Raw genomic sequence first — 26,274 nt, forward strand, 5'->3', positions numbered from 1 at the left:
CAAGAGGCCAAGTTACCACAGCAGTTGCAGAGATCACAAAAGGTGGGCAGACACAAAAACACTGTCCCTTTTTCCACCACTCACCCAGCAGGATGTATACTGCAAATTAGGAGACAAAGCCATAGGTTACCTGCCTGGAAGGTGCTGCTGGTTGCTGCCATGCCTTCCTACTGCCTCAGGCAGCAACAGTAAGAGAAAAATATACCAGTGCACTGTCACCTGCTTTAAAATACCAGTGTTAAAGACACTTCGGCATTCACAGGCAGGATGTTCTTCCATCCCACAACACAACTGAAGCACACGTTCTGTGCACTGAGTAGAGAGAAGTGAATAGCAAGAGCAGCAGAGGTGCCAGAAACCCCCAAAGGCAGTAGTGCAGGAGTGTTCTGCTGCTCAATCATTAGTAATATAACGTGGTCTAGAAGCGTGTTAACTCTGCGCCAAATCCTGCTCCCGCACATCAGCAGTTGTCACAAAGCAGCCACACAAGGAAGGGGGAGAAATCAGAGGACACCCAAAACCATGACACACAAACAAGAAGGAGAAACGATGATTCTGTTGAATATTTTAATATCTGCATTGCCTTCATAGCGCAATTAAAGCAATCTTTAAAATTCACTTATTACAAATGTTTGTCAAGTCTGTTTTTCCCCAGAAACATTTTTCTTACTTCCTTGCACATACACCCAAACACACTATAAAAACCTCATTCATAACATCAAAGGAAGGGCAATCATCATTCATGTAAACATCTTTCTTAGAGTTATCCATTTTTGAAAAGTCATGAATAAACCTACAGATGTTCAGTAAGGCTCATAGTTCGAGTACAAATGTCATAAAACACCTATCTCAAGTACTTTATACAGTTAAATACTCCGGGGTTAACTGTTAACACACGTTTAAGCTCACCCCAAGATTATTCTTTAGCACTTAGTTCTTCAGAACAGAGACACCCAGTAATTATGGGCTGAAGAGTATTAAAATAGCAGAAGGCCCAGCAGAAACTGTTAAGTAATACACAATTTTAGTCTGGATCTTAGCTCAAGAGTTAAATTCAGTACAGTTACAGTAGGAAAAGTTTTTTAGGAAGAAATCTGCAGAAAGGAGGGATGTGTCTGTTCATATAATATCACAAAGGGGACAAGCTGAGAGGTATGTCCTGAAGATGCGACTGGCCTTGCTATTGCAGTTATTTATGATAGCCATGTGTAATGCTGCATAAATACTTTCCCAAATAGCAGAAACGACCATTTGTAATTGTAAAGATCATTTGTTGCATCTCCCCTTTAAAAACAAATATATCTACTTATTGGTAACCAATTACACTTGCATCTTACAAAAAGACATCCTTTTAAATTTGGTTTAGATCTTACTGGAATCTTTTTCTTTTAAATATTCATTCTACCATGAAAATATTTCATATAAACATCATTTTACATACAAATACGTTAAAACTTGTGAAGAGGGTCTTCCCACACTCCTGATTTTATGGCTTGAACATTTAATTGCTTCAAGGATTTTTGTGTATATATATATTACTCCTGGGGAAAACCAAAATAGGTACAATAAAACTGGTAGAGAAAGAGGGCAGGAGCTTCAATTGCCTGAAGACAGAAGAGGGTCAAGAGGAGGGTCCATTCAACAAACAGTGACCTTAGTGTTCAAAACCTTTGATCTGGGGCAAGTAAACATGCACTCAATCTTGCACCTTTTTTATAATTAAAAAAAAAATCCCTTGTAAGACTGCTTATAAATGCTTTGTCCAAAAAAATACAGTTCTCATGTTTCCAGTTCCTCTCAGCATATGACAGCAATGTGTGAGTGAGGAAGAGGTGTCTAATGCAGCACCCCAGCATATAAGGAGACACTTCAGCGACATTGTTTTCAAAGCAATTGGGTTTTAACCCAATTGCTTGGAGGTGGATTCCTCAGGCACCCACAGCTCCAGCAAGTCTGCTGTACCTGAGGAAACCAAAGCAGCAGATAACCGGCTCTGTACAACTTGTTACCTCATTGCAATGGCAGCATTTTCCAGAAACACTATCAAATTGAGTGAAAGGACAGAAATCACAGAGGGCTCTGGGACAGAAGCGACTCTCTACAGTTCCTGGTGCAACCAAAGTGGTGAGCACGGGTATTTACTGAAGGACAAGGGCAGCCAGTTGGGATGAAACAGAGAAGTGGCAATTCCCACCACTCCTCAGTTTCTTATCCCAGATAGGCTATGTCAGCTATACTGCTCCTCCAGTGCCCAGCACAGGGTGAGAAATCCCCAATGGCACTCTCACTTCCACACCAGCAACATCCTACAACAACCCAGGAAAGCAACCACAGCCACTGCCAACTGTGTGTGGCACAAAGCTTTGCATCTGGAAAGCCTGGATGAAGGAGACGGCTGCCTCATCACCCCCAAAACATGTAGCCTCACAGGGCCAAGCAACTGGTAAGCCTCACAAAGGTCTCAAAACCTGTATGAGTTGTCAGGAGCTGAACCTGGGCAAAACCATGGGCCATCCCAGCAGGAATCCTTGCAACTGTGGAAGAAGTCAAAAGCTATCACCACCATACCCACCTACTTCCTTTGACTTTTTCAACAGTTAAGAATTACATATTTTTATGGATGATAAGGGTTTTTTTTTAATTACTACCAAAAAGGGGAAAAAAGCCTTTTCAGCTTTGTCAAGGAAAATCAGGTATTTTAGTAGCTCCCCAAAACTAAAATTATAGCTTGAGACCCAGCCCAAAGCTTTTTTCTCTCTTAGCCAGAGGAGTGACCCAGCAGCAGGCAGCTCTCAGCTGTAACTCCTCATACTCTCTTGTTTCCAAGATTCAATGCTTCTCCAGAAAACTAAGCTTGTGTATTCCTGGTGACAAAACACAGTGCTGCCATGGCAGGAAGAGCCATGTAAGATTCTATTTATTTTATAAAAGAGACCATCATCAGCCTCTAATACTGGCTGATACAGGCTCCTTCTCATCAAAGAGCTCAGGAAACAATCCTCCCATCCCAGAGGAGCCATGTGCAGCACTGGAGACCAAAGGCAGGCATTAGGAACTGATTCATACCTGGCAAAAGCAACAATTCCAGGTTCTCTTATGCCATTCTTTAGTCACAACAGGTACTCTGAGAGCCAGCTGCTCACGGCAGGCATCAGTTCTCCTTCCAGTTTTTGTGCCGACAGGATAGGTCTTTGGCCAGACTCTGAGAAGTAGAGCTTCTTACTGCATATTCACCAGCAGTCAGCTGCATCCAACAGACTCAAACTGATTGATTTGCAAAACAGCTGTTTCCTCTGCTCCAATTCAAAACCATGTTTGGTGTGGGTCTCGTGTTACTACTGATAAACAGCTTTGCTAAGCCAGCCTTGCTATCTAGTGAGCCCCAGAAGCTGAGCTGCAATACGCTGACCAAGTTAAGGCATTATTTGGAGTTCTATAGCTAACCTGTGTTTGAACCTGTGGTTGCCAACGCACACCTCTCAAAAACCTCTGAAGGACACACTGAGCCCTTTGGCTACTCAGTGGTAAAAACCACCCCAACCATCTTCACTCTAATAAACCACAAAGAAAAAAGAAAACAAGGATTAAAAGGCTTGGTCCTGAATCAAGCCAAAGCAGCTTTATAATCACAACTTTTATAAAAGGTTGGTCACTGAAGAAGGGATCTATAGGAGGACCAATAGATTTTAACAGAGCAGAGAGAAAAAGGACAGCAGAGTTAACAGAGACAATAGCCACAGCTGTGGCATACTACCAGGCTACAGGCATGAGCAAGAGAATCTGCTTGACTGCCACCAAGTTAACAGCTTTTGAGAACACACCGAGGATACCTCAGTGCCTTCTTTCCCTAGAATTTCTCTATTTTAGGGTGCAACTTTCAAACCTGATATGGAAAGGGCACCTATCTTGTATTTATCTCAAAAAATCAGGCAATTCAAAGACCAATAAACCTATTAAAGCATAAGCAACTTCAAAGGGAGATAGCAGAGGAATCAGAGACTGATCCAAGGAATGAAGCCCAAAGAGCTCAAGAGATCAGAACATTTTAAGCCTGATACTATAGAGGGCACAAAGACGCCAGCAGTCCAAAGGAGGTTATCAACACTGTGGAAGGAGTTACCATCCATCCACAGCAGGATTCAGCCACATACCTTCCCCGCTCCTCTTCCCTGCACTTAAGCTTCAACTTTGCAAATTCTATGGTCCTGGCAGAATAATCCACAAGATGAACATAAAAGGTTCCTACCAGCCAGGCACGCTTCTCTGCAAACAGCTGAAAGAGCAATGATCTAAAATAGTGACCTGCAGGCAGGTGGGGAAAGATCTAGCATGCATATTTCTTTCTGAGGTTCACTCGCTGAAGCTGTGCTGTCCACTGGCCTTTGACAACCTTCCTTCAACCATAAGGCTCAGTTCTGCCTCTGCACAGTCAGCTGAGTCCCTGAACTGCCACCTCTGCCAGCCACCTGCCTTGGATGAGAAGCAGAGCTGTGGCTTAAGTCTCCAGTGTGAGAAGATGGGTGATGCCAAAGCTCACATTCAGATCACTGCTGGAAGAGCATCAAAAGCCCTGAGCCTACCTGCCTGCCCACCAGCCAGCACATGCCAGGAGTAGCTTCTTTGCAAGCTTAAATGGTGAGGTGCTGGAAAAGGTTTGTGATCAGTCACAGGGACTAAAGAGAGCCCCAGGTTACAGAGGTTCTTCTTAATAACTAACTTTGTACCAAAGCAAGGATTCTCAGACTGCACAAAACAGCAACCTCACCCTTCCACTTGCAGGTATCAACCCAACACATTCTCCATGTCTAGCTCTCCAGACAGCCAGACACACCTCTGACTGTTCAAGCAACCAACCAAAATGTGTTGCAATAGAAAGGTAGGTCTGATTTCCAAATCAATTATGTTACATATATACAAACTTCTCTAAACTACAAACATTTAAATAAAGTGTTGCAAATGCATCTGAGTTCTTCCTAAGCTGCTAAACCCAAAAGAGATCCTCATAGGCCCAGAAGGGGCTCCAGCATTCAGACCAAGATCATACATTGTCTCTCTCCTATACAGCATTAGGCAAGACCAGTACAATATCTGAAAACAAATGCACAACAATTTCCCTACCCCTGAAAAACCCCAGAACACAGCCCTGAAGATGAATATTCACAAACTCCCACTGCTGGCTGCAACAAAGCTACGGATTGACTGCTGCTTCTAAGTATGAGCAGTGCGTGAAGTTTTTACATTCATTGTTTGTCTTTCAAAAACAATCTTCTCATACAGTTTTTTTTTAATCTTATTTTGATATCTCATACTATATTGATTTACTGTGTCTTAAACCAGCACTACAAAAAGACAGCTACAAGGCTATATTCTTTGTCAACTGAACAGATACAAAAGATACAGCTCTCCTTCATCAAGTACTACAGCCTGCCCTCAGACACATCTCCTTCAAGAGAATTCATGTGAGATGCAAGCATCTCATTGCTAGGATTTTTGCCTTGAGAACTTGCAGCCTTAACAGGTGAAACACACAAACCAACCCTGGACACCAATGCAAGTAACGCACTTGCCTTCCAGAACACACACTTCTGGAAGTCCTTCAAGAAGCACATCCATTCTCTTCCTTCAGAAAATCTTCATGCAAAGAACAGCTTCATTTGCGTGTCATAATCATAAATAAAATAAGCCAGCCATAAAGGCTAGATTAATATTAGGTTTGGACATGTTGCTATACTATTTAGAGAGCCACAGAGACCAACACACAGCACTCTCACATACACACACAAGCCTTTCCACTAGTTAGAAAGGATTTTCTCCTGCAAAAGATTTGTAGAAAGAACAACATTCAGACAAGAGGAAAGGGGAGTTAAAACCCAGCCTCCTATATGCTAATAAATAAACTGCTCTATTGCAAGATTCAGATCAAAGGTTTAAAAAGGCAAAATTATGCTACTATTAGAGAATATCAAAATATTACTGTTATCATCACAAGTGGCATATATGCAAAATGCAGTTGCACAATAATGCCTAGGCAGATAGAGAGCAACACTAAGTCTGCCGACTAAAAGTGAACGATATACCCATTTTAGTTTTCTGTCTAGTCTTTTGGCATCTTTGCATATGGTGCAAAAGCAGAAGCTACCAAAGAATATCACATCTCGTATAGAATATTAAATAATTTCTCCAGATAAGACTGGTGCAACACTAGCTAATTTTAAATCTGCTATGAGTAACACAGTCAAACCTAGTTAGTATGCAAGAAACTTATCTCTTAACACAGAATGCAAAGTTATGATGCAACAGCATGAACAATCCCTGGTTGTCCAGTTTTCAGTATAAAGGTAGTGCATAGATCCAAGTTTCTATTTCAGTTTGCTGAGCAGAGAAGGAGCTCCCATTTCACTTTTTCTGGGCAGCCTGGAAAGCTTTCAGTTCCAGCTGGTACCACTCTGGTGCTTCTGGCCCATTCTGCCCAACGGGGTTGTGATCATATCCATAAGCCACTGTTAATTCTTCATCTTTCTCCACAGCCCTGATGGTACGGATACACTTGATGGGCCCAAAACGAGGATGAACAAACCTAGACAAAGAATCATAGAATGGTTTGGGTTGGAAAGGACCTTAAGATCATCTAGTTCCAAACGCCCTGCCATGGGCAGGGACACCTCACGTGAGGCCATATTGCCCAAGGCTCTGTCCAACCTGGCCTTGAACACTGCCAGAGCATTTACCACTTCTCTGGGCAGCCTGTTCCAGTGCCTCTCCACCCTCACAGTAAATAACTTCTTCCTTTTAATAATAATAAATAATACATAATAAATAACAACAAAACAGGCTAGGACAGGTATGCTTAGCTGTCAATCTACAGGCTCCCTTATCCTCTTTTATAGTTTCAGAAGTCACTCACAGTTCAGAGTAACATCACATAATCTGATATCATCTAAGTAGATTGCTTTGAGTCAACCTTACAAAGGCTTCAGTAATAAGGGCAAAAATACTGATATATTAAAGCAGTTTTGCATAGCTCTATTATCTGAAGTTTTTCACCAGTCCTGTCTGCAACACTGCTCTTTTATAATAAATAAATGTTAATCACTTCCACATGCCTTAGGCTTGTAGAGAGAGGTAAACACTTGCATGAAAAATTGCTCATCCTAATTTCCTCAGCGCAGGTTAACTACCAAACAATCGTAAAATACTTCTGTAAATATTCTACATCATCCCACAGTAAAAGGGACTGGCTTATCTGAGGAAGGAAAAAACTTTTTTCTACACATGTATTTCCACAGGTCTGTTCATTTATACATTGGTATGAAAATATTTATACCCTTGAGCATATGTATACACCAATGGTTTCCCAGTGCACCAACTACAGAGCACCAAGATGCTTATTTTCTGAGTTTCAGACAGCATACTTGATGGCACTGGTCAAGCATCTGCAGTTCAGCAAATACGGTGCAGTCCTAGCCAAACTAGGCGCTAGAAAGTTGTGCATTTTAGAGTCAAAAGGTAGCTCCTACAGAGCTTAATGACAAAATAAATACAGTTGCAAACTTCAAGATGCTCCATGGTGTAAGTCCCAAGAGACATCAAACACCTGCAATGCCATACAGTTTCCAACTCAGACCAGGCGAGCAGGAACCCCTTCAGTGCCCAGACCTGTTACTCCCAGCCCCACCAGCTGTTCCTTGTTCAGCTGCCCAGAAACACCCTGTGAGCCCAGACTGCTGGGCTGCAGCTTGCACTCTGAAACACAGGCTCTACTTACGGGTCATAGATGCAGTTAGGAGTGAAGGAATGGTTGGCCTTATGCCCCAGTGAGGCACAGTACTTGGCAGCGTGGTTGTAGGGCTCTGGCACGTCTATGACTGTTTCATCATCCAGGGATATTGTATTTCCATTGAGGGACCAGTCTCTGCTGTCTACCTAGTTTGCAAGGCAAAAATCCAGTGTGTGTGGAGGAGTCAACTTTGCCAGCAGTTTGAAAGCAAACATTCAAATACATGCAACTAACCGTCTTGTGTGTAAGCCATTAAAAAAAAACAACACAATCATGACTTGTTATTATATATACACACTTCAGTGAACGTGCACTTTCTTTATCAGTTAAACTTCATCATATTAAAACTTAAGGGTGCAAAGAGGGTGGGGTGTAAAATCCTACTACAAGATGATGATTTCAGAAGGAGCAATGAAAATTCAGACTGACTTTTTTCTCTGCTTTACCTCCTGGTGTGTAATTCGCACTCCATTGTAAAAGGACATAACTGTACTGGCTTCTGCTGCTATTTTGGAGAATAATCCTTCTCCAGCACTGGAAATGAGGGAGACATCAACGTACACTCTACAAGGGGAAAAGAGCACAGAATTAATGACTGGCTACAGTTTTAATTTTCAATAGGTATTATAACAACACTACTGGCATTAAGACTAATATTATCATTAGTTTTATTATTATATATTGAATATATTAGTCTTAATGCCAGTAGTGTTGTTATAAAGCTAATGATAATTCAAATATCCAAATCTCCTTCTCTTTTCATATGTTCTATTTTGGCAAAATGGAGATTTGCTGGGAATTGGGGGCTGACTTTATCTATTAGTTTGGAATATATTTTTTTTCAAGTGCCAATCTACTATCATTCCTGATGGCTTTTCTTCATGGCTTCAGCTCAGGAACACTCTCAGTAACGCACCAGAAGCCCAGAGGTCCCCACTAAGACGAGGTTGCTGGTGTGTACATGTACACATGAGCAAGAGTTTTCAAGGTGAAGCCCTAGATCTTCAAGCACTCGATGCAAATGAGTGTCAGCATTTTACTAATCACTTATTTAGATATTTCAGAACATCAGCAAAGAACTACAGCTGGTTTCTACAGAGCAAAGCCTCTTGAAAGTCTAGGTAAAAAGCGGAATAGCCACAGAAGAGGCATCACTGACTATGACGTGACAATTGCTGAGGAACGCATTTTGACATTATAGGGCTGTCACAAACAGCATCTTGCTTTCCTCCCCCTGAATGATTTACTCTTGCCACTCTGCTACATCTGTAGGGAGGGGAGAAAACTTTGTACAACACATGCCACCCAAGTGAGACACACCAAATTCAGCATGCTGCAAACCATAGCTACCTACACATCTGGGAAATAGAGAACAATGCAGATTTCCTCCAAGAATGTTGTAGATGTGGGCTTTAAGTGGAGTCCAAGACTTGGCTGAACGTGTCTTTGGAACGCTAAGAAATTATCTGAGCTAAATCTCTTTAAAAATATTGCAATTTTCCTCTGTGAATCAGGAAGAAATTCAATCCAGTCAAATGCTGACTGACATGCGGAAAGGGGCTACATTTCACAAACCCTTACACACTTTTTTAGATTTCAAATGAGAAAAGGTTTGCAAAATTAGTCCCTAAATATGTAACAGCAAAGAAATATGGACAGTATTTAAAGAGGGGAGTAGAAAAAGAAGCCTACCTCTCTGACTCATAAGGATCAGGAAGAAGTGCATTTGTAGAAATGCAGGATGAAGTAGATTTGTCAAAACTGTATACTGGACCTAAAAAAAAACAAACCAGAAATCAACAAAGGAAATAAACTAATTGGCAGTACAGAAAGTACAGTAACCCTTAACTTAATCAAGACATTCAAAAATTAAGTTTTAATGACTGCAAGAAATAAATGTTATGCTTAAAAAAAAATAAGGCATTAAACAGAACTGCACCTGTGCAAGGGCTTCAGTGAGATACTGTTTCTGATTATTTTTCCCCTTAAAACACTAGACTAATATTTATCACAAAAGGTTTATACATACATTCTTCAAACTATCAACTTGCAAAGGAGGACTGGACAGTCTTCCAAAACTGACCCTCCCAGAGTCTCCAATTAAAACTAAAAAGCAACATTTAAAAGGTGTATTCAATAACACATTAATGATAAAAAAACTTTGTGGACTATTTAAAATAAGAAATATATTTTCTAGTTCAAATCCTGAAGATACTTCAGACAGAAGATAATGTTCAGTAATCACAAAGTACACTTGCTACAGTCATTTATTTCCTGGCATTAATAAGCAACTCAGTGGTACAGCTCTAATTATATCCTTACATCCCTCTCCAATCAACTGCCAGAGGACTATCTGGGAGATAAGTTAAGATGCAGGTGGAAATAAGATGAGGAAAATAACCCAAACCAGAATATTACAAAGTTTAATAAAAGGCCATTGCCCCTGCGGTCCAAGATCTGCTCTGGCTGAAGGCAGCTTCCTCCATAGCGCAACCAAATCCTATTTGCAAAGCACAGCTGTATCCTCTCAGAAGTTTCAAGTTAAATTTTGACTTGCTGTCAGAACTGATTTAAAAAAATAGTCACATGCATTTGTTTCTCAACACCTTTTCACTGAGTTTTATGTTCTTATTTCATATCAAGTGAGACAATCATTGCTGACAAAACGGAAATGTGTTAGCCTGGTCCCTGTTTATTGCTCATGGCCCTGTCCACAACTTAACCCACTCACCTCCAAGACATCACATACACCTCAGAGCAACAGAACCACTCCAAACCAGCGCTGCCCTGGGGAAGGAGCACTGGCTGCACAGGTTTAAGGCACCACTCCAACCATTTCATAGCCACTTGCTATCACCAGGACTAGAAAGACTGAAGGGAGCAGGTGAATCAGACTGTTACACAACTGAATCTAGTTCACTAACTCAAATCCCTGTGTTCTTTCAGCCACATAATACAGATGCCAGAACGTTCACAGTGCCAACACTCACTTGCACAAACCTAACTGACAGAGCTACAACCAAACCACAGCCTCCCTCTCCACTTGTAGTAATTTTACTAACAAAACAAAGCCTGTAACTGTGCCAGCATTACCATGGTTAAGCAGGTTTTCCTGCTGGCACAGATGGCAGTGGCGTGCGTGACAAGCAGGACTGCACCCATGAGCATGCGAGAGAAGGGTTATGAAGAGCAGGTCAGCAGCACCACCACATGGGTCACTTCCTGTCTCTTCCCATAGCAAAGGGATCGCTCCTTGCGCCCTTCTGTCCAACTTGCTAATTTAGGAAAAAGGGCTTCTCACTAACAGACTTACTATCTCATCACAGCCAGCCTTCAAAGTCTCTAATGGGGAACATGACAGAAACCAAGCTGTTTCCAGCAAGCTGTTTGCCCTCTGGTAGCAAGAGTACAGGTTTCTGTGTTAGCTGAACTTACTGCCTGGTACTGCTTCAAACTGAGGTTTCCCATCCTCTAGAGATGTCAGAGTTGCCAGTTTTGCTTCTATCATTTCTCCATCTATGAACCTTCCAGAATAAGCAGTCTTTCCATCAGGGTACACATAGGCTATTTTCTCTCCAGTCATCTCCCCTTCATCATTCACTTCTCCCACAAGGCTGCCTCCATCCTGAAAGCATGGGCAAGAAAGAAAAGGCAGAGCATGTAGTTATACTTTACTATCTTCAGTAGACAGAAAAGATTTTTCCCCAACCTTTTAAAGCAGCAATCTAAGCTACAATAAGTTCAGAAGTGAGATCATGAAAATGAGTGAGAAACAGACACATGAAGATGCTGGGTAAAGTCATCCCAGTAAGGATAAAACTGACAAAAGAAATTAACAATGTTTTCTACATTGTCTGAAATAGGTAAAAACCGAAGTCTTTCCTTCCATGTGATGCAAATACTGAGTCCCAATTGGCAACATTTTTATGTGAATAGTCAGTGAACTAAAGTCCAAAGACACATACAAACTTTTGAGTTTTCTTAGTACGATACTGTGCTGTAGGAAAGGAAAACAAACTAAACCACTGCCTTGCTCACTGCTAATTCATAGTACATCAAAAGGCTTGAGCCTGCTTAAAAATAAAGACTTGCTGGATGACTGAAGAGTTTCCCTGTCCCAGCATCCTCCCACTGTATCAGCTGAGAACAACTGTCTGCTGAATGTCATCATCAACAACAAAAGCAACACTTTTCCTCTCTAAGGTTTACACATTTCAGCCCTGGGCTTTGCCATCTGTGATATGCCTGCAACTCCAGTCAGGTCTATTTACAGAACTGCAGAATGAGATGCATAGATTAGCACAGGTCTAATGACTTCAGGTGTTTATTTCAGTAAGGACAAGGAAACATACTCAAATAATGCCCTTGAGCAAAACCAGCAGGTGTGATGTGGGAACAGACTGATTTAGATCAAGATCACTGCACACAGACTTCATTTCAGAGTGGCACCATTTTGTTCATCTCCAAGGATGAAAGAGATTAAAACATATTATAGTAAAGAACAGTGAACCTTAAGTTTGTGTAAAAATTTGTGCACATAGCATTACGCACAGAACCATGCATAAACAATTGCTTCCATGGCAAGAAGTGTTTTGAAACACCTTGTATTCTTCAGTCTGGCACGATGGTAATGACTAACCTCTAAATAACTACATTTCCAGAACGCACAGCAACACTTTGTCAGCTGGAAGATGAAACAGAAGACACATACCTGAAGGGTCAGTTGTGTGTATTTTATACAGTAGTACTGAAAATATGCCACTTGTCTGGCAGCATACACCAAGCATTTGTTGATTCTAACACATGCTTAATGGCAATAGCGAAAAACATTAAATAAAATGAACAGCCACTGGTGAGCACTTGAAATGAGTCTGCAACTGAAGGATGTGCAATATGGGTTTTGACTAACAGCTGTCCTGGGTTCAGCAGTAGCAGTCATTTTTCTCCTTCTTGGTAGCTGGTGCAGTGCAGTGTTTTGACTTTCAGCCTGGGAACAGAGCTGATAACAATGATGTTTTGGTTTGCCCAAGGACTTTGTGAGCCTCATGCTCTGCCAGGGAGGAGGGGAGGCTGGGAGGAAGCAGAGACAGGACACCTGATCAAAACTGACCAAAGAGGTATTCCATACCACAGCACGTCATGCCCAGGATGTAACTGGGAGTTACCCAGAAGGGCTGGTGGACAGCAGGGTTGGAGGAGGTATCGGTCGGTGCTTGGTCAGGCTGGGGGGGGCAAGTTATTGGTCAGCTGGTGCTGAGGTGATGTATTCTCTTCCCTTGTTATCTCCTTTATCATTATTATCATTGGTGGTAGCAGTAGTGATTTGTGTTATACCTTAGTTACTAAACTGTTCTTATCTTAACCCATGGGAGTTGCATTCTTTTCGATTCTCCTCACTGTCCCTCCGGGAGTAGGGAGAGGGCAAGAAGGGGGAGAAGAGAGTGAACAAGCTGTCTGGCTGGGTTTAAACCACGACAACAGCTTAATTTAATTACATGCAGATGTTTCTCCTTCCTCAGCACAAGGTAAAGATTGAAAGGTTCAACTCTGGAGTGCAGCACAAGGCTGAATAGAAAGGAATTTTATTTTTTTTTAATTTAAATAAACCCCCCCTAAAGCCCAGCACAACCATTACTGCCCTAATTAGCATGAGTATAAAAGCACATGAAAAATTTCTGCAGCATTGTCCAGAGGAATATCCAAGTGTTTACCAAGAAACAGAAACATTAAACTCTGGCTTGCTTAGTGTGCAAATCACTTGTCCACTCGAGTCAGAGGCACAGCTCTCACATCAGTTACCAGTTGGGCAAAGCCAGACTTCACAACATATCCTGTGGAAACAGTGTCCCCTCCTAGTTAAGTAAGAGCAGCAAGTTACAATAGCTTGCATGGCTCCCATGCTCCTCACCTGCAGTCAGCACCACAAAGTGCACAATCACCAACCCAGCTTTCCCAAGCGTATACACAAACACACTTCCAAGGGGCTGGGTTCCCTGGAAGATGGAAATAGTGAAGGCATCTCACAGCCTTGCCAAGTCCTGTCTACTGGGACACTGAAAAGCTTTAACTGCATGTTAGAATATCCAAAATTGGATCTTCCACCCAGACTTTTGTGGGCTGACTTTTGTATAGCTGGGTCACGGTGGACATTTGTTTCAGATGGGGAGAAGAGAAAGACACATAATAGACACATACTATTCTGCAATAAAGAGAGCAGGTGGTCAGGCTTACCGGGTAATAAATCCAACAAACCCCGTGTCGAATGTTGTCTTTATACTGCCCTTTGAATATGAGCCGCCCATCACTGTCATACTCTTGGGCTGGTCCATTCAGCTCTCCATCCACATATGTGCCATGAAGGACTACTCCATCCTCATAAGTGTAGATTCCTTGGCCTTGCAGGGCATCATCAACATAGTACCCTTCCAGGGTGCTGGAAAAGAGAGAAAGAGAACAGCAGTGGAAGAGTATTCACCTAAGAGGTGAACCCAAAGCCTCAACACAAGGCACAGCTCTTTGCTTGTTATTCTGCATATTACTGGTACAGAGAGGCATGAGGGGAAGCCTTCATGAAAATCAGGTCCTAGGAGGAGGTAACTGTTCATACATGGTTTGCTATTGCTGGGTACCTACAACACCCAGGCTCCGCAGCAGCTGCCAGGGCTCCCTCACCGGAACACCACTTCCAGCATTTCTCCTCTATCCCCCCCCAGCCATCACTGTTCTGATTTCTGTCTGAAAGTCTGATGTGTCTGCTAGTTTCAACCAAATTTGAAGGGGGAGAAGGGGAACGAGAATAGGAAAGTAAACCTGAGTTCTCTGGAAAGCCAAGATGAAAAACAGAAGCTTGCTTCTGCAGAACTCCAAAGGCAGAAAACAAATTACACTGTCATTTCACCAGGGTGCGCTGCACAGACACGGAATCATTCATCTAAATCGCATTGCCCAGCTCTTTTTATAGGCTGAGGAAGCAAATTACAGCAGCAAATGGATGCCCATGGCCAAGGAAGAAATTCTTGCTCAAGCAGGCTACTCTCACGTTAGTAAGTTCTACCTCCTACATTTAGATCTTTACTGACATCTCTCTGGTGAGATGAAATTGAATAACCACAGAGGTGGACCACAACAGAGCACAAACTGCAACCTGCTACGAGCTTGGTGTTAGCTCCCTAGCAATACAGCTAGCAACAATCTGTACCAGATTTGCTAAAAGCACTGTCATTTTTCATGTATTTATATTAAAATGGAACGCAGCTTGTCAAACAGAACTAGTGCTGCACCTGGATTTGAACAAAGGAACATTTCACTTCAGTTTTGTCTTGCAAACCCTGTAGAAGCGGCACAATGATATCTTACAATCCACTTTGCTTCCTTTCTTAAAAAGAGTGCTGAGAGAAACTACAAAGGAAAGCATAACTGTAAAAGAGGATCTACTCAGTTATTTCTTTATCATGCTAGAACTAGCATAAGGAAATACAAGCTGTTTAGCTTTTACCCTAGCACATTTAGCTAAGAGTACACATACCTTCACTCCCGTCGTTCTTTTTCTACATCTAAGGTATAAGCCCAGACAGTGCCTTGGAGCACATGAAAACCTGTTTTGAGAAGTTTTGTAAAACATGTAGAGTCAAGAGCTGCAGAAAGCATGATTCCTCAGAAGTAACTTTATGGTTTCTAAAGCGTCACACACTGTTCTTACATAACTTTGGCAGGCTGGCTGAGATTTCCATGAGAAAAGACATTAAGGTAAAAGCCTCAATGCAAACCAGATGCAGAGCAGGAAGGGTCAGGAAAGCTGTTTTACTTCTCAGTTGGATGAATTTCTTGATCCAGGCTGCTACAGAGCTGCACAGACAGCTACAGCACCACACAGCACGGGGAAGGAGCTGAGCAGATGAGGGAACCACCAGAAATCTGTGCACTTCCTCAACTATAAATGACACCACTTTCTCTTCTAGTTTATCACAGATCACCAGATTTGAATTTTGTTGTAGCTGGCAACACACAGAGTCTACACGCAGGATTACTCTTTAAAAGAAGCAGCCACCCCCAGTTTATGTAATGAAACAGACCAAAAAAAGCCTCTTCTTGTTAACTTCAACTAATACCATTAAAGGTAACAAGTTGCTGAATTACAACAGTGCCTCAGCCCTGGGAAAAGTTATCTTCTCTTTTACTGTGACTCAGATTTCTAGCTTTGGTTCTTTGTATTAAGCTACAAACAATGTCCAAAAGATCTTTCTACTCTCATGTAACATAATGAAATCAAAAGAAAGACATCTAAAGAAAGAATACCATGTCTTACAATCTTGCCTAAAAGCTCAGATTGTCTAATACTTTTACACTTTTCACAGCTTTTGAGTTACTTGCACACTGCTCCCCCCTTCTCTCTCTCTCCTTTCAAGCTCTCAAGGTGTGGGATCTGCAGACAGACACAATACTTGCAGCTAAGACCTGACTGGCACAAGGAGGAATAAATAGCTTCTCTGTCTTGCATAAACAAAATCTTGTTAATACAGACCCTGAGCTAGCCTGTATTTCTCCAGTTTGTTTCTCAGATTATCATATTCATGATAATGTGAAACTTGACTTTAGTAAAACTTTCAGGTGTAACTGTCTTCCCATTATCCAGGTGGGAATCCAGGATATCCATTAGCTGAAAGATAGACTAGTTATAAGCAGCAGGGCAGGGGTAGAGAATACTTACAGAAATATCCTTCCAGGCATTAAGTTACATTGACAGACTCTAACCCATTCATCCCTCACTCCCTTATCTCCCACCTTTTCCCTTTATATGGGAATATGGAAAACTTTTTCTTAAAAATAACACTGTTCTCTGTGTTCTGGGAGATTCCAGTTTACAAGAGTCTCTGGTTAAGGGAAACAGCAGCTGCAGCTCTGTGCCAAACATGGGTCTCATGCTGACAGTTATTGCACAAAGTGTTTTGTAAGTGCACTTCAGCAAGTGTTAACACCAATGGGAGCTCAAGTGCACAATCCAGAACAGGGAGTGTGCCAGAGGTGAAACCTCTCTCTGAAGGGATACGTTGGGTTTTGTTGCATTTTTGAAGGGGAAGGAAAAAATAAGTGATATTTCATTCCAGGTTTCCACTCCCTTAAATAATCAACAGGAAAGGGGCAGCTATTCCAGTAAAGTGAAGAGTTTTCACTGAGACAAACAAAGCAGCCAGGCAGCCAATCCTATTTCCCAGCACCCAGAAAGCGAGAATGCTGACGCTGCTGCCAGCCCAGTGCCTGACAGGACTGAGCTACTCCCAAACAACAGACCTACTGCAGTTCAGCTGTCAGCCTTTACAAGCAGCCTGTGAGGGAGATATTCAGTAATGCTGAAACCAGCTAGCTTACTGCACTGAAACGCACAATACTGCAAAGGAGAGATGTTTTGAGAAATTCTGAGGATTCATTTCTCCATAAACACTTAGCCTTGCCCATGGCACAGCTAATGGAAACAGCACGTTCTGCTTTGTGCCAAGGCATTCTTCCAGCAGCACGTCACGACACCTGAATCATCCACGTCAGAGAGCAACTTACTCCTCCTAGCTGGACATAGCTGGGGAAATCACAACATCTTTAATAACCACTTACTGCTCGGCTAAGGCTGCTTTAGCTAAATTAAAATAAGCTTAGGGCAGTTTATAAAAATACCCCATTACCCAAAACCACATTACAGACTATTTTTGTGTATTTTCATCCTGCTAGTTCCCGAAGCCACACAGTAGCCAACTGTTCCATTTTTTAAGGGTTATGAAAATAAAGAGGAAAAAAAAAAGAAGAAGAAAAATTGGCAACACTGAGGAAGTACAGAAAAGGCTCAGCAGCAATCTGAGTTTTCCCACAGAGCACTGTCTGTACCCTGGATTACATGGAGGAGCAGCCCTACAAACAAAACAGTGGGTCAGTTTCTCCGACTGTACAACCAACAACTGCTCTGCTGAGATCAACAACCACAGAAGCATTATGTACATGTGTCCATAGAGATGCTCACTGCCAGCTTGAAAAAAAAGCCTATTTTAGAGAGGTCAGCTGCTGGGCAGTACTGATTTTCAGTTACTCACAGAAGATTTAATAAGCCTGTTACCACAACAGTGGGGATTTTATTTCATCTAAGCTTGGAGGCCTGGTCAGTTTCTGCATAACTGAGTAAGTATCGTCATGAAAAAAAAAACAACAATCTACAGAATGAAGCAATTGCAAAGGCAAGTACAGACAAGGAGCTGACTCACTGAGACAGCACAAATAACTCTGCTCCTGCTCAGAAGTTCTCAGAGCAGGAGGAGAGTAGACCCGGCACGACTGTCAGTTTAAGGGCTGCTATTCATAGTGCCACCGACAGCTGCAAAACCATCACGAATTGTGTCATTTTATACATCTGCTGCTGCTCCTTTGGATGAAGTTCTGAGCAACTGCAGAGAGAAACCCTGCAGTTGGGGGGAGATGTATAAGGCATTCATAATGATGAAGCCCTAAGAAGAAAACACATGCATAGGCAACTTCTAGCCCAATTTCACTGTCACAATTTCCAGCAAAGAGAGGGGAAATTACAGGGGCTTTTTTTGAAAATAAATCAGGCCACAAACAACTTGCAGATGATTAGGTACAGCTGGCTACAAACCCATGCTTAACTCAGCCCTTTAAGCACTAAACAATTACCCCGCTTGAGCAGAAAGAAGGTAAGCCTCTGTCAAGGCCCTATGTCTGTGTGCAAGGTCTGGTAGAGGGAGATCCCACTCCAGTTACAGTCTCTGTATAAGGCTGTAAGACAAAAACACCTCCACCTGCAGTTATGGAGCTGAACTTTGCAGCCCAAGTCCTTGTCAGCATGGTTTCCAATAGCTCTGACCACCTCCCAAGTTCTTACAGTCTAATTGGTTCGTAACTTCATAGTGCTAAAAGAACTCACACTGATGCATTCTCCCATCAGGAAACAACTCCAGGCATCACGTTACATACAAAGCCCCCACGCCCAGCAGCAGCAGACAAAACTTTACAGCTACAGCTTTTAATGAGGAAGCTTAACCAGAAAGCAGCATATAATCAATGTAGAATAGTTTTTTATCACTGCAAGCAGGAGGCAGAATATAGAAGAAAAATTTAAGAGTCAGTGTCTACCTTCCATCAAAAAAGAAGAACTTGCCACGGCCATTCTTTTCTCCATGCACAAAGTTTCCTTCAAACCTGTCTGTTGATGAATAAGTCACTGTACAGAATCCATGTGGCAGCCCATCATCATCTAGATGCCCTGAAATAAAATCCAGACAAAGAACAAAAGAACACATTAAACGTTATATAAAACTACAAACTTCTTCTGATTATGTGGACTCTTGAAATGAAGTAGCTCCCCAGTACAAAACAGTAATGTGCAGCTAAACATTTCTGTTAGGAACATGGATCAGAGATTCAGTATAGCTGAAGTCTGTACTTGTGTAATACATTTTGCTTGAAGAATAAGATGATCAGAATAAAATAAAAGGGATGAGAGACAGGAGAGGGAAGAGAAGAATAAGCAGCAAGACGTTTCTAAAAAATACAAGGTTCACACTGTTCTAACTTATGTTAATCTAAGTCTTCAAAAATATAGTAATTCTTTATCTAAAATATGTATATCCTGGTGAGAACAGAACAGATTTAGACTTCAATCCACTGAGTAAGGAAAGGTATGTTTTTTTTCTTTTGATAAATACATGTCTTACAACATGGGTGTGACACCTCACAGCCATATTCACAGGAATTTAAAGAAATAAAAGCATGTAATATCTATAATACTATGCCCTTGTAATGTCAGCCAACTTGCTATTTTGTATTTTAAACGCCGCTCTCCAGTGCCTTTCTGATGTGTTCACATTATATCCCCCCATCCCATTCCCCTTCCTAGCCCTATCAGTTTTTCTCATTACAGTTGTTGCACACGGAGAAAGCAGAATGGAAACACCGTGGATCCTCATCTGCACAGGTCTTTATTTTACAGAATACAACTGGCCAACTCTGATTAAGTTAAAGCATAATAAGGCTATCACTATTTGCCTCTTCAAAGCCAAAAAAAAAAGGAAATAAGAGTGTTTTAAACAACTGCTATTATCTGGTTAACCTGTGTGAACTTTGAGTCCTTAGCACTGCATTAATAGGACATTTCTCTGACTGAAGAATGAAGATGCTCAAGCTCAGCAGGGCTGCTCTCAGCACAGTGATACACCAGGTGCGGGTGTAACAAGCTCCCATTGTGACATTCTAGCAGGTATAAATTTTGCATGAAAACTGATGAATAACTAAGAGCTAGTGTATATTTATGTTCTTCCACGTTTCTAAATAAAAATCAGCCTTTCAGCCCCTGAGTCTCTGGGTGAGGCATACAAACCCTACCAGAGATGAGAGGCAGCACACACATCCACTTCTACAGACTCTGGTTCAAGTTCTTCCCTGATCAAATTTACCCTAAACTGAAAAAGTTCAAAATGCATACAGAAAGGCAGAAATGAACTCCAGTGTGTGGGGGAGCAATTCCAGTCCAGGCTGATGCAGGCACCAAGAGGCACTTCAGTATTATCGAACCTTGAGTCCTATGCCCAGGAAGAAAACAAGCTGCACAGACAACAGTGGGAAAAGCCAGATACCCATGCGGCTCTAGAAGTCCATCTACTCCTGCCCTGATTGCAGCAGGTTCACAGAGTTCTGGAGGGACAAGGGTTATCCAGATGGCACATGCATGCCCACATCTTCTCACATCACCATGAGCTACTGCTTCCTTGGGATGCTTCACAGCCCCTCGGGGACATCACAGACAGGGCATGAAAAGGATGTGGGGCAGCATCTGGTTAAGTCCTTTCCTATGAGGCACATGACCTGCCCTAGCTTTTCATACCAGAATGATTGACAGAAGAATGCCACACAGCACAGGATACTCTGTCAGGATATATTTCCAAGCTCTTGAAACCTTCATTAAGAAAGAAAAGAAAAAGAGGAAGACACAAAGAGAGGAAGTAAAAAAAAAAAAAAAAGCAGCCAAGCAGCCAAGTGAATGTTCCCCAAAGTAATCAAGTAAGGCCGTGCAGGTTTATTAGCCATCTCCCGCACTTGTTACATTGAGTATGTACACCCAGAAGGGAGGTGTACAGTAGAAAATAATGCTAAGAAACCTGAATTAATCCAAGATCCCTTCCTCCACCCTTCTCATGTGTGCTGCCAAAGGTGTCACACCTGCTCTGGCACTTGCCTAGCACCCTCTGCAAGTAACACTAGTCAATCCTTCCCTTTGTGGCTCCTGTGCTGGTCTGGGGGGCTGACCTCATGCCCCGCCGGCATGGCAGAGCTGACCTGCCCCTCCTGGGGTAGCAACCCACCTTGCTTCCATTTCACAAAACAGCACTCTGCTCTTAAACTCAGTTCCCAGTGCGTGTTATATTGAAAACAGACAGAAGTTTAAAAAGTTAAAACCAGTCAGACACTGCTTACTGTCCAAAACACCACAGAAGTTAAGAGAATAGATAGGGAGAGCAAAAGAGTGTGTTTGTGTGTGTGGGAAGCGACATCACTAAAGGCTTTTAATAACTTTGAAGATGAACCCTTTACAACAGAACAGGCAGCATGCCGCCCCTTCCAAAAAGAAGGCAGACTTTTTTTTCCCCTCCCATTCAGTCGGGACACCCCTTCTTGTAAGAGGGAAAAGTTTCAGCAGTTATATCAATTTAACAAAGAGGTCAGTGAAATTTCTAATTTGGACAAAGCCAACTACGTCAGCATCTACAGTTATAATTAAAGGCTTCACTTTTATTGGCATGGGAGGGGCAAACAAACCCTAAACAATACAGTATCAGTTTTCCCCTCACTAGAAGAGCAGAACTTTAAAAAAACATTTGGATTAAAAGAAATATACTGAAAACATTGGTAAATTATACTATCCAAAACAAACAAATGAAAACAACAACCAAGCAACAAAGACCCTTGCAACTTTCTTCTCAGGTTATTGGCTTATTGAGTTTTGTCAAGGTTTTGCTGGAATGCAAAGCCCAACACAAAAGCTGCCATACTTATACACAGCACACATGTCAGGGCTTTTGCATGGCAGGATACAGACTATCCCAGAGATTTAAATGGTCAATTTTGATCCGATGGCCTCTATACAGAGTCTTAATCTCTTCCATAGTACAAAGAATCCAATTCTTCTAGTATGTGAGAGATTGTCCCCTAGTGAAAAAAAAAATCCCTCACCCCAACAAAACAAGAGACATTCAGTCTCTCAGTCAATGGAGGGGTAGGAGGAAAGCAATTTCAAGTTTAATTACATAGAAGCAACTTTTCCTACATGGATGAGGCCTCGGGCTCTAATTCTGTTTCAGAAGAAATCAATGGAAAAAAAGCCCTCATTATTTCAGTGGGAGTGCAGCAGAGTGTTCAGCTTCCCTTTGTTGCCTCTTCAGCTGTCCATTTGTGAAAACAAACCCAAAATGTCTAAACATATTTTAAAGTTATTGTAAAACCCCACTGTTGTTACTTCTCCAAGAGTCTCTCAAGAGCTCATCTTAAGCTCAGACCATGAGCTTTTCAAGAAAAGGAATTACACTAATAGCAGCTAGTTCACAATGCAGCATGATGGGGCCACTTAGCAGAACCCAAAGGTAAAAGCCCTTTGCTGTCAGTATTATTACTACTTAGCAAAAGACAGTATGCATCATCAACAAAAGATTCTGGCCACAAAGATGCAAGTCTGATATTTCAGGAATAATAACAATAAAACAACCTCCTCCCACAGAATAAAACCCCAAACATGCCGACTTCTTTCCTATTTCCAACTGCTTCTTGGTGAGTGCAAAAACACCCAAGCATCCTGTTCACCCCGAAACAGCACCCTGCTTCTGTGTCACTCAGAAAAACAGGTACTTTCATACACATTGATGGATAACATGCTTTAAAAACACATTTCCTTAGCCCACAGAAATGCTACATAAATCCACAAAATGGCAGAATGCTTTCTTTACCTGTGATATGAGGATCAAAATTATGACTGCCCAAGATACAACTGCAATCCACACATCTACAGAGTAGAGAGGAAAGGGAGGAGAAAAGACACATCTATAAGGGTGCAGGGCACACCCTATCCAAAGCACCCCTCATTTGAAGGGTCTCACTCCCCTCACAACCATGTTTTATACAAGAATGCTTCTCTTTGGCTCTGTTACCACATTCCTAGACAATAAATCCAGATCCTAGCAGCAGCTGCTTAGCTCACATCTGTTGTTAGACTAAGCTGCCGTGCCTGATGTCCTCTTTGGAGAAATGTGCTTTGAGGCCTAATCCTCCTGCCACAAGATACAAACAGCCACACCAAACAATGAGAATTACCAGCATCTCATCACAGGCAAATCCTTACTTTGTGTGCTCAACCCCAACAACTGAAAATCCAGGACTGCTCTTTCCAGCAGGCCCGTGTGTGTCCTGCGACAAACCTTTGGGAGCAGGTGCCTTCAGGTACAGCTGGCACACACTTTGTTCTAGGGCTGCAGGAGGAGACCCATCCCTCACTCCTAGGTGCAGCACGGGAGGAGCTGCAACCCTGGGTACCAAGGTTTCCATTAGGAATGCCTTCCAGAGGCGTGTGCCTCTTTTAAAACTCTTCAAGGGTTGGTTCTTTACTCATGGAAGGTTAGCACTTACAAAAGGGAGTGTATACTGCTTGTGAGCCTGCTCACTCCAACACGGGTGACTCAACTCCCAGCTCTGCTGCCCATGAATGTGACCACAGTTGCCTTCTTCCGTTGCTTTTTGTTTTCCCTTTCCACAAAGGTGACTGTTACCCCTCACTCCCAGCGCACTCACCAAGGCCGGGTTTACCCTGACACACCAAGCCTGGGGGAGCGAGCTGTGCTCCGGCAGGAAGGGTTCCTCTGCCACAAGCCTCCCCACCACCGCTCTGGGAGGACGCGGCTCCCCCGGCCAGCGCCCGCAGCCCGCACGGCCGCTCGGGGCCGGCTCCTGGCTCGTCGGGAACGAAGCAGCACGACTGCGGTACAAGCCCAGGGGCAGCTCGGGGGAACGGCGCGGCCGATGAGGCACCGGGTGCGGAGTGCACGTGGGCACAGCACCGACGGCTACAACCCATTTTGAAATAATTTTTAATTGTTTCGTTTTTTTCCACATGTAGCGCGGACCAAACGTCACCACCAGCTGCCGGAGCCGCACGCCCGGGCCGCCAGTGAGGCCAAAGCAGCAGCCCGGTACCGGCGCCATACGTGGCCCCCGGCCACGGCGCTGCCCCTCACCGCGCACGTGTCCCGGTGTGACCGGCGGCGGCCCGGCAGCGCGGCCGTTGCATAAGCCCGCTGATGTCATGCGCTGCCGCCGGCCCCAGGCGCCCCCATCCCTCACCCGGTACTGCCCAGAGCCCGCGGAGCCGCCTCCCTCGCCGTTCCCACGCCCGCCAGCGCCGGCGGCTCGCCCCTCTCAGCTCCCCGGTGCACGTACCTTCTACGGTCTCCTCCAGCGTCTCCTCGTCGCTGTCCATGGCGGCGGCGGCGACAAACGACAGCGGCAGCAGCGGGCGGGGACACAGCCGCGGTAACCGGGGCGGGCGCGCGCGCACCGCCCCACCTCTCCCCCCCGGCCCTGCCCCTGAGGGAGGGGCCGCCCCGTAGGCCCGCCCCACTCCGGGCAAGGCTGAGGTGCGGCGTGAGGGCGGGTGTGGCCGAGCGGCAGGACGCGGCGGGGCTCGAGGTGGAGACCCCCCGACTCGCAACAAAATGGCGGCGGGTGAGGAGCCGCCTGAGAGCTACCGCCAGTGGGAGCGGCGCTGGGGAGCTGTTTCCCACGCCCCGCAGCACAGGGTGCTGAAGCGGGTGCACGGGGAAGTGGTTAAATTCCTGCTGAGGAATGTCCCTAACGTGGCACAAAGCGCAGGCGGCAGGAAAATACCCACCCAGGGTACTCCGTGTTGTACGGGGCAAGCAGCACCCTCGGCCTCCGGCTGCTCCAAACCTGCGTTTCCTCAGTTCACCTCATGAAGTAAACCTCCCTAGGGATTCCTAACAACCACCACTTGTCCCTCCCCACACCAGGAACCGCTGTTGCTGGCTGCTCTTGACAGGCACTGAGGGATTTAACTGCCAAAACACACAGGCTGTTGGGTTTCAGCTTTGCAGGGAGGGTGACAACCCCCAGCAGTGGGTGCAGTTTGTGAGGTCTCACCCAGGGCACCCGAAGATGGTGCTGTGCCACCACACACCTCAGCGCACTGTGGAGACCTCACTCTCCACCACAGCTTGGCAATACACAAGGAATCACCTTAAAGGACAGTCAGAATGTTTTCTAGGTCTTCCAGCTGGCTGTCTTGGCAGAACAGGATGTATCCTGCTGGAGATGACCCAGACAGTCGGGGGCTGGAGCTTGTCCTCTGTGAAGTGAGACTGAGGGAGTAGGGCTTGTTCAGCCTGGAGAGGAGATGGCTTCAGGGGGTCTCAGCAGCAGCCCACCAGCACTTGCAGCAATGCTACCGAGCAAGCAGGCTACTCACAGTGGTGAGAGGACAAGAGAAAATGGGCATTACTGAAAACAGTTTAGAGGTGACATAAGGAGAAACTTGCTCCCCATGAGGACAGCTGAGCAGTGCAGCAGGCTGCCCAGAGAGGTTCTGTAGTCTCCATCCTCAAGGTGTTTAAAGACTGACCAGATAAAGCCTGAGCAGCCTGAACCAGCCTCAGGGCTGACCCTGCCAAGACCAGCAGGTTGGAGCAGAGACCTCCTGGGGTCCAGTCCTGCTCGAAGGACTTGGTGAGTCTACGCAGAGTCAGCCCTGTGCTGCAAGGCAGTGCTGCTGAACTCAGGGACAGCATCACACTGGGAAAACAGGACAGCTACAGCTTCGTGAAACCAAATAATTAGGTATGTCTGCAGAAAGAGAGTTTGGAAATCTTTAAACAGGAGGTTAATGAGGTTAGTATTCGACCTAATTGACATGAGAACTGATAAAATATTAATCTTGAGCTTTGGAGGGGACTTGAGATGTACAGAGTAGAACAGAAGGGCTTGCTTCTGCATCATAGGTGATAAATTTAATTAAAGGACAGTCCAGGAGAGAGGGTTTGTGGTTTAAAGCCCATGTACTTAAAACAATTCTGCTCTCAACCTACCAAAAAGGAAACTGAGGCATAAGAACAATAGTCATTGTTTTCCTTAGTTCTTGCAGGGTTACTGTGCTCAAGCACAGTAACATTGTGCTTGAGCACAACAGAAGCCCTTACACAATTTATCTGTTCTGTTTCACTAACTCCGAGTAGAGATTATTTGATACTCAGTGCATATATAGTGTTGGGGTTACCAAAGACATTGTGCTTAAGCTATTAACAGATCTGGTGAGCAGCAGGGAGGCAAGGCTATGAGCTGGGACACACAGTATGTACTGTTTTCAGTAGGGGTAAATGAGTGTTCAGCAAGTACAACAGGAAGCAAGGATATGGGTGCTGCTGTGACCTGCACACACAAATAAGTGCAGA

The 26,274-nt window shown here is 43.8% G+C and overlaps 1 protein-coding gene across 3 annotated transcripts; it reads right to left on the reverse strand.

Annotated features, from left to right (window-relative positions):
- Nucleotides 1-553: 553 nt before the first annotated feature.
- Nucleotides 554-24,343, reverse strand: SETD7 (SET domain containing 7, histone lysine methyltransferase). Of its 3 annotated transcripts, XM_062637220.1 has the most exons (8): nucleotides 24,251-24,343; nucleotides 18,908-19,037; nucleotides 14,009-14,210; nucleotides 11,213-11,402; nucleotides 9,470-9,551; nucleotides 8,224-8,341; nucleotides 7,766-7,923; nucleotides 554-6,577 (listed from the first exon to the last, which is right to left on the reverse strand). In XM_062637220.1, exons 1-8 carry the CDS (start codon nucleotides 24,288-24,290, stop codon nucleotides 6,397-6,399), a joined length of 1,101 nt encoding a protein of 366 aa, XP_062493204.1. In that variant the 5' UTR covers nucleotides 24,291-24,343; the 3' UTR covers nucleotides 554-6,396. The 3 variants fall into 3 exon arrangements, with proteins under 3 accessions (XP_062493204.1, XP_062493205.1, XP_062493206.1); XM_062637221.1 differs by lacking the exons at nucleotides 18,908-19,037; nucleotides 24,251-24,343 and adding an exon at nucleotides 16,485-17,739; XM_062637222.1 differs by lacking the exons at nucleotides 554-6,577; nucleotides 7,766-7,923; nucleotides 8,224-8,341; nucleotides 9,470-9,551; nucleotides 11,213-11,402 and adding an exon at nucleotides 13,260-13,629.
- Nucleotides 24,344-26,274: the final 1,931 nt, after the last annotated feature.

Source organism: Pezoporus occidentalis, unplaced genomic scaffold (genome assembly GCF_034315485.1).
Source record: "Pezoporus occidentalis ecotype Australia unplaced genomic scaffold, CSIRO_AGI_Poc_V1 ctg51, whole genome shotgun sequence".
In the NCBI taxonomy this organism is placed as follows: Eukaryota; Metazoa; Chordata; class Aves; order Psittaciformes; family Psittacidae; genus Pezoporus; species Pezoporus occidentalis.

Coding starts and splice junctions, on each gene's coding strand:
- SETD7 (XM_062637220.1), bottom strand. CDS start 24,290: ATGGACAGCGACGAGGAGACGCTGGAGGAGACCGTAGAAG. Junction 14,211..18,907: donor TTCTTCTTTTTTGATGGAAG/GTAGACACTGAC, acceptor TCTCTTTTCCAG/CACCCTGGAAGGGTACTATG. Junction 6,578..7,765: donor CCTAACTGCATCTATGACCC/GTAAGTAGAGCC, acceptor TTCTTTGTCTAG/GTTTGTTCATCCTCGTTTTG.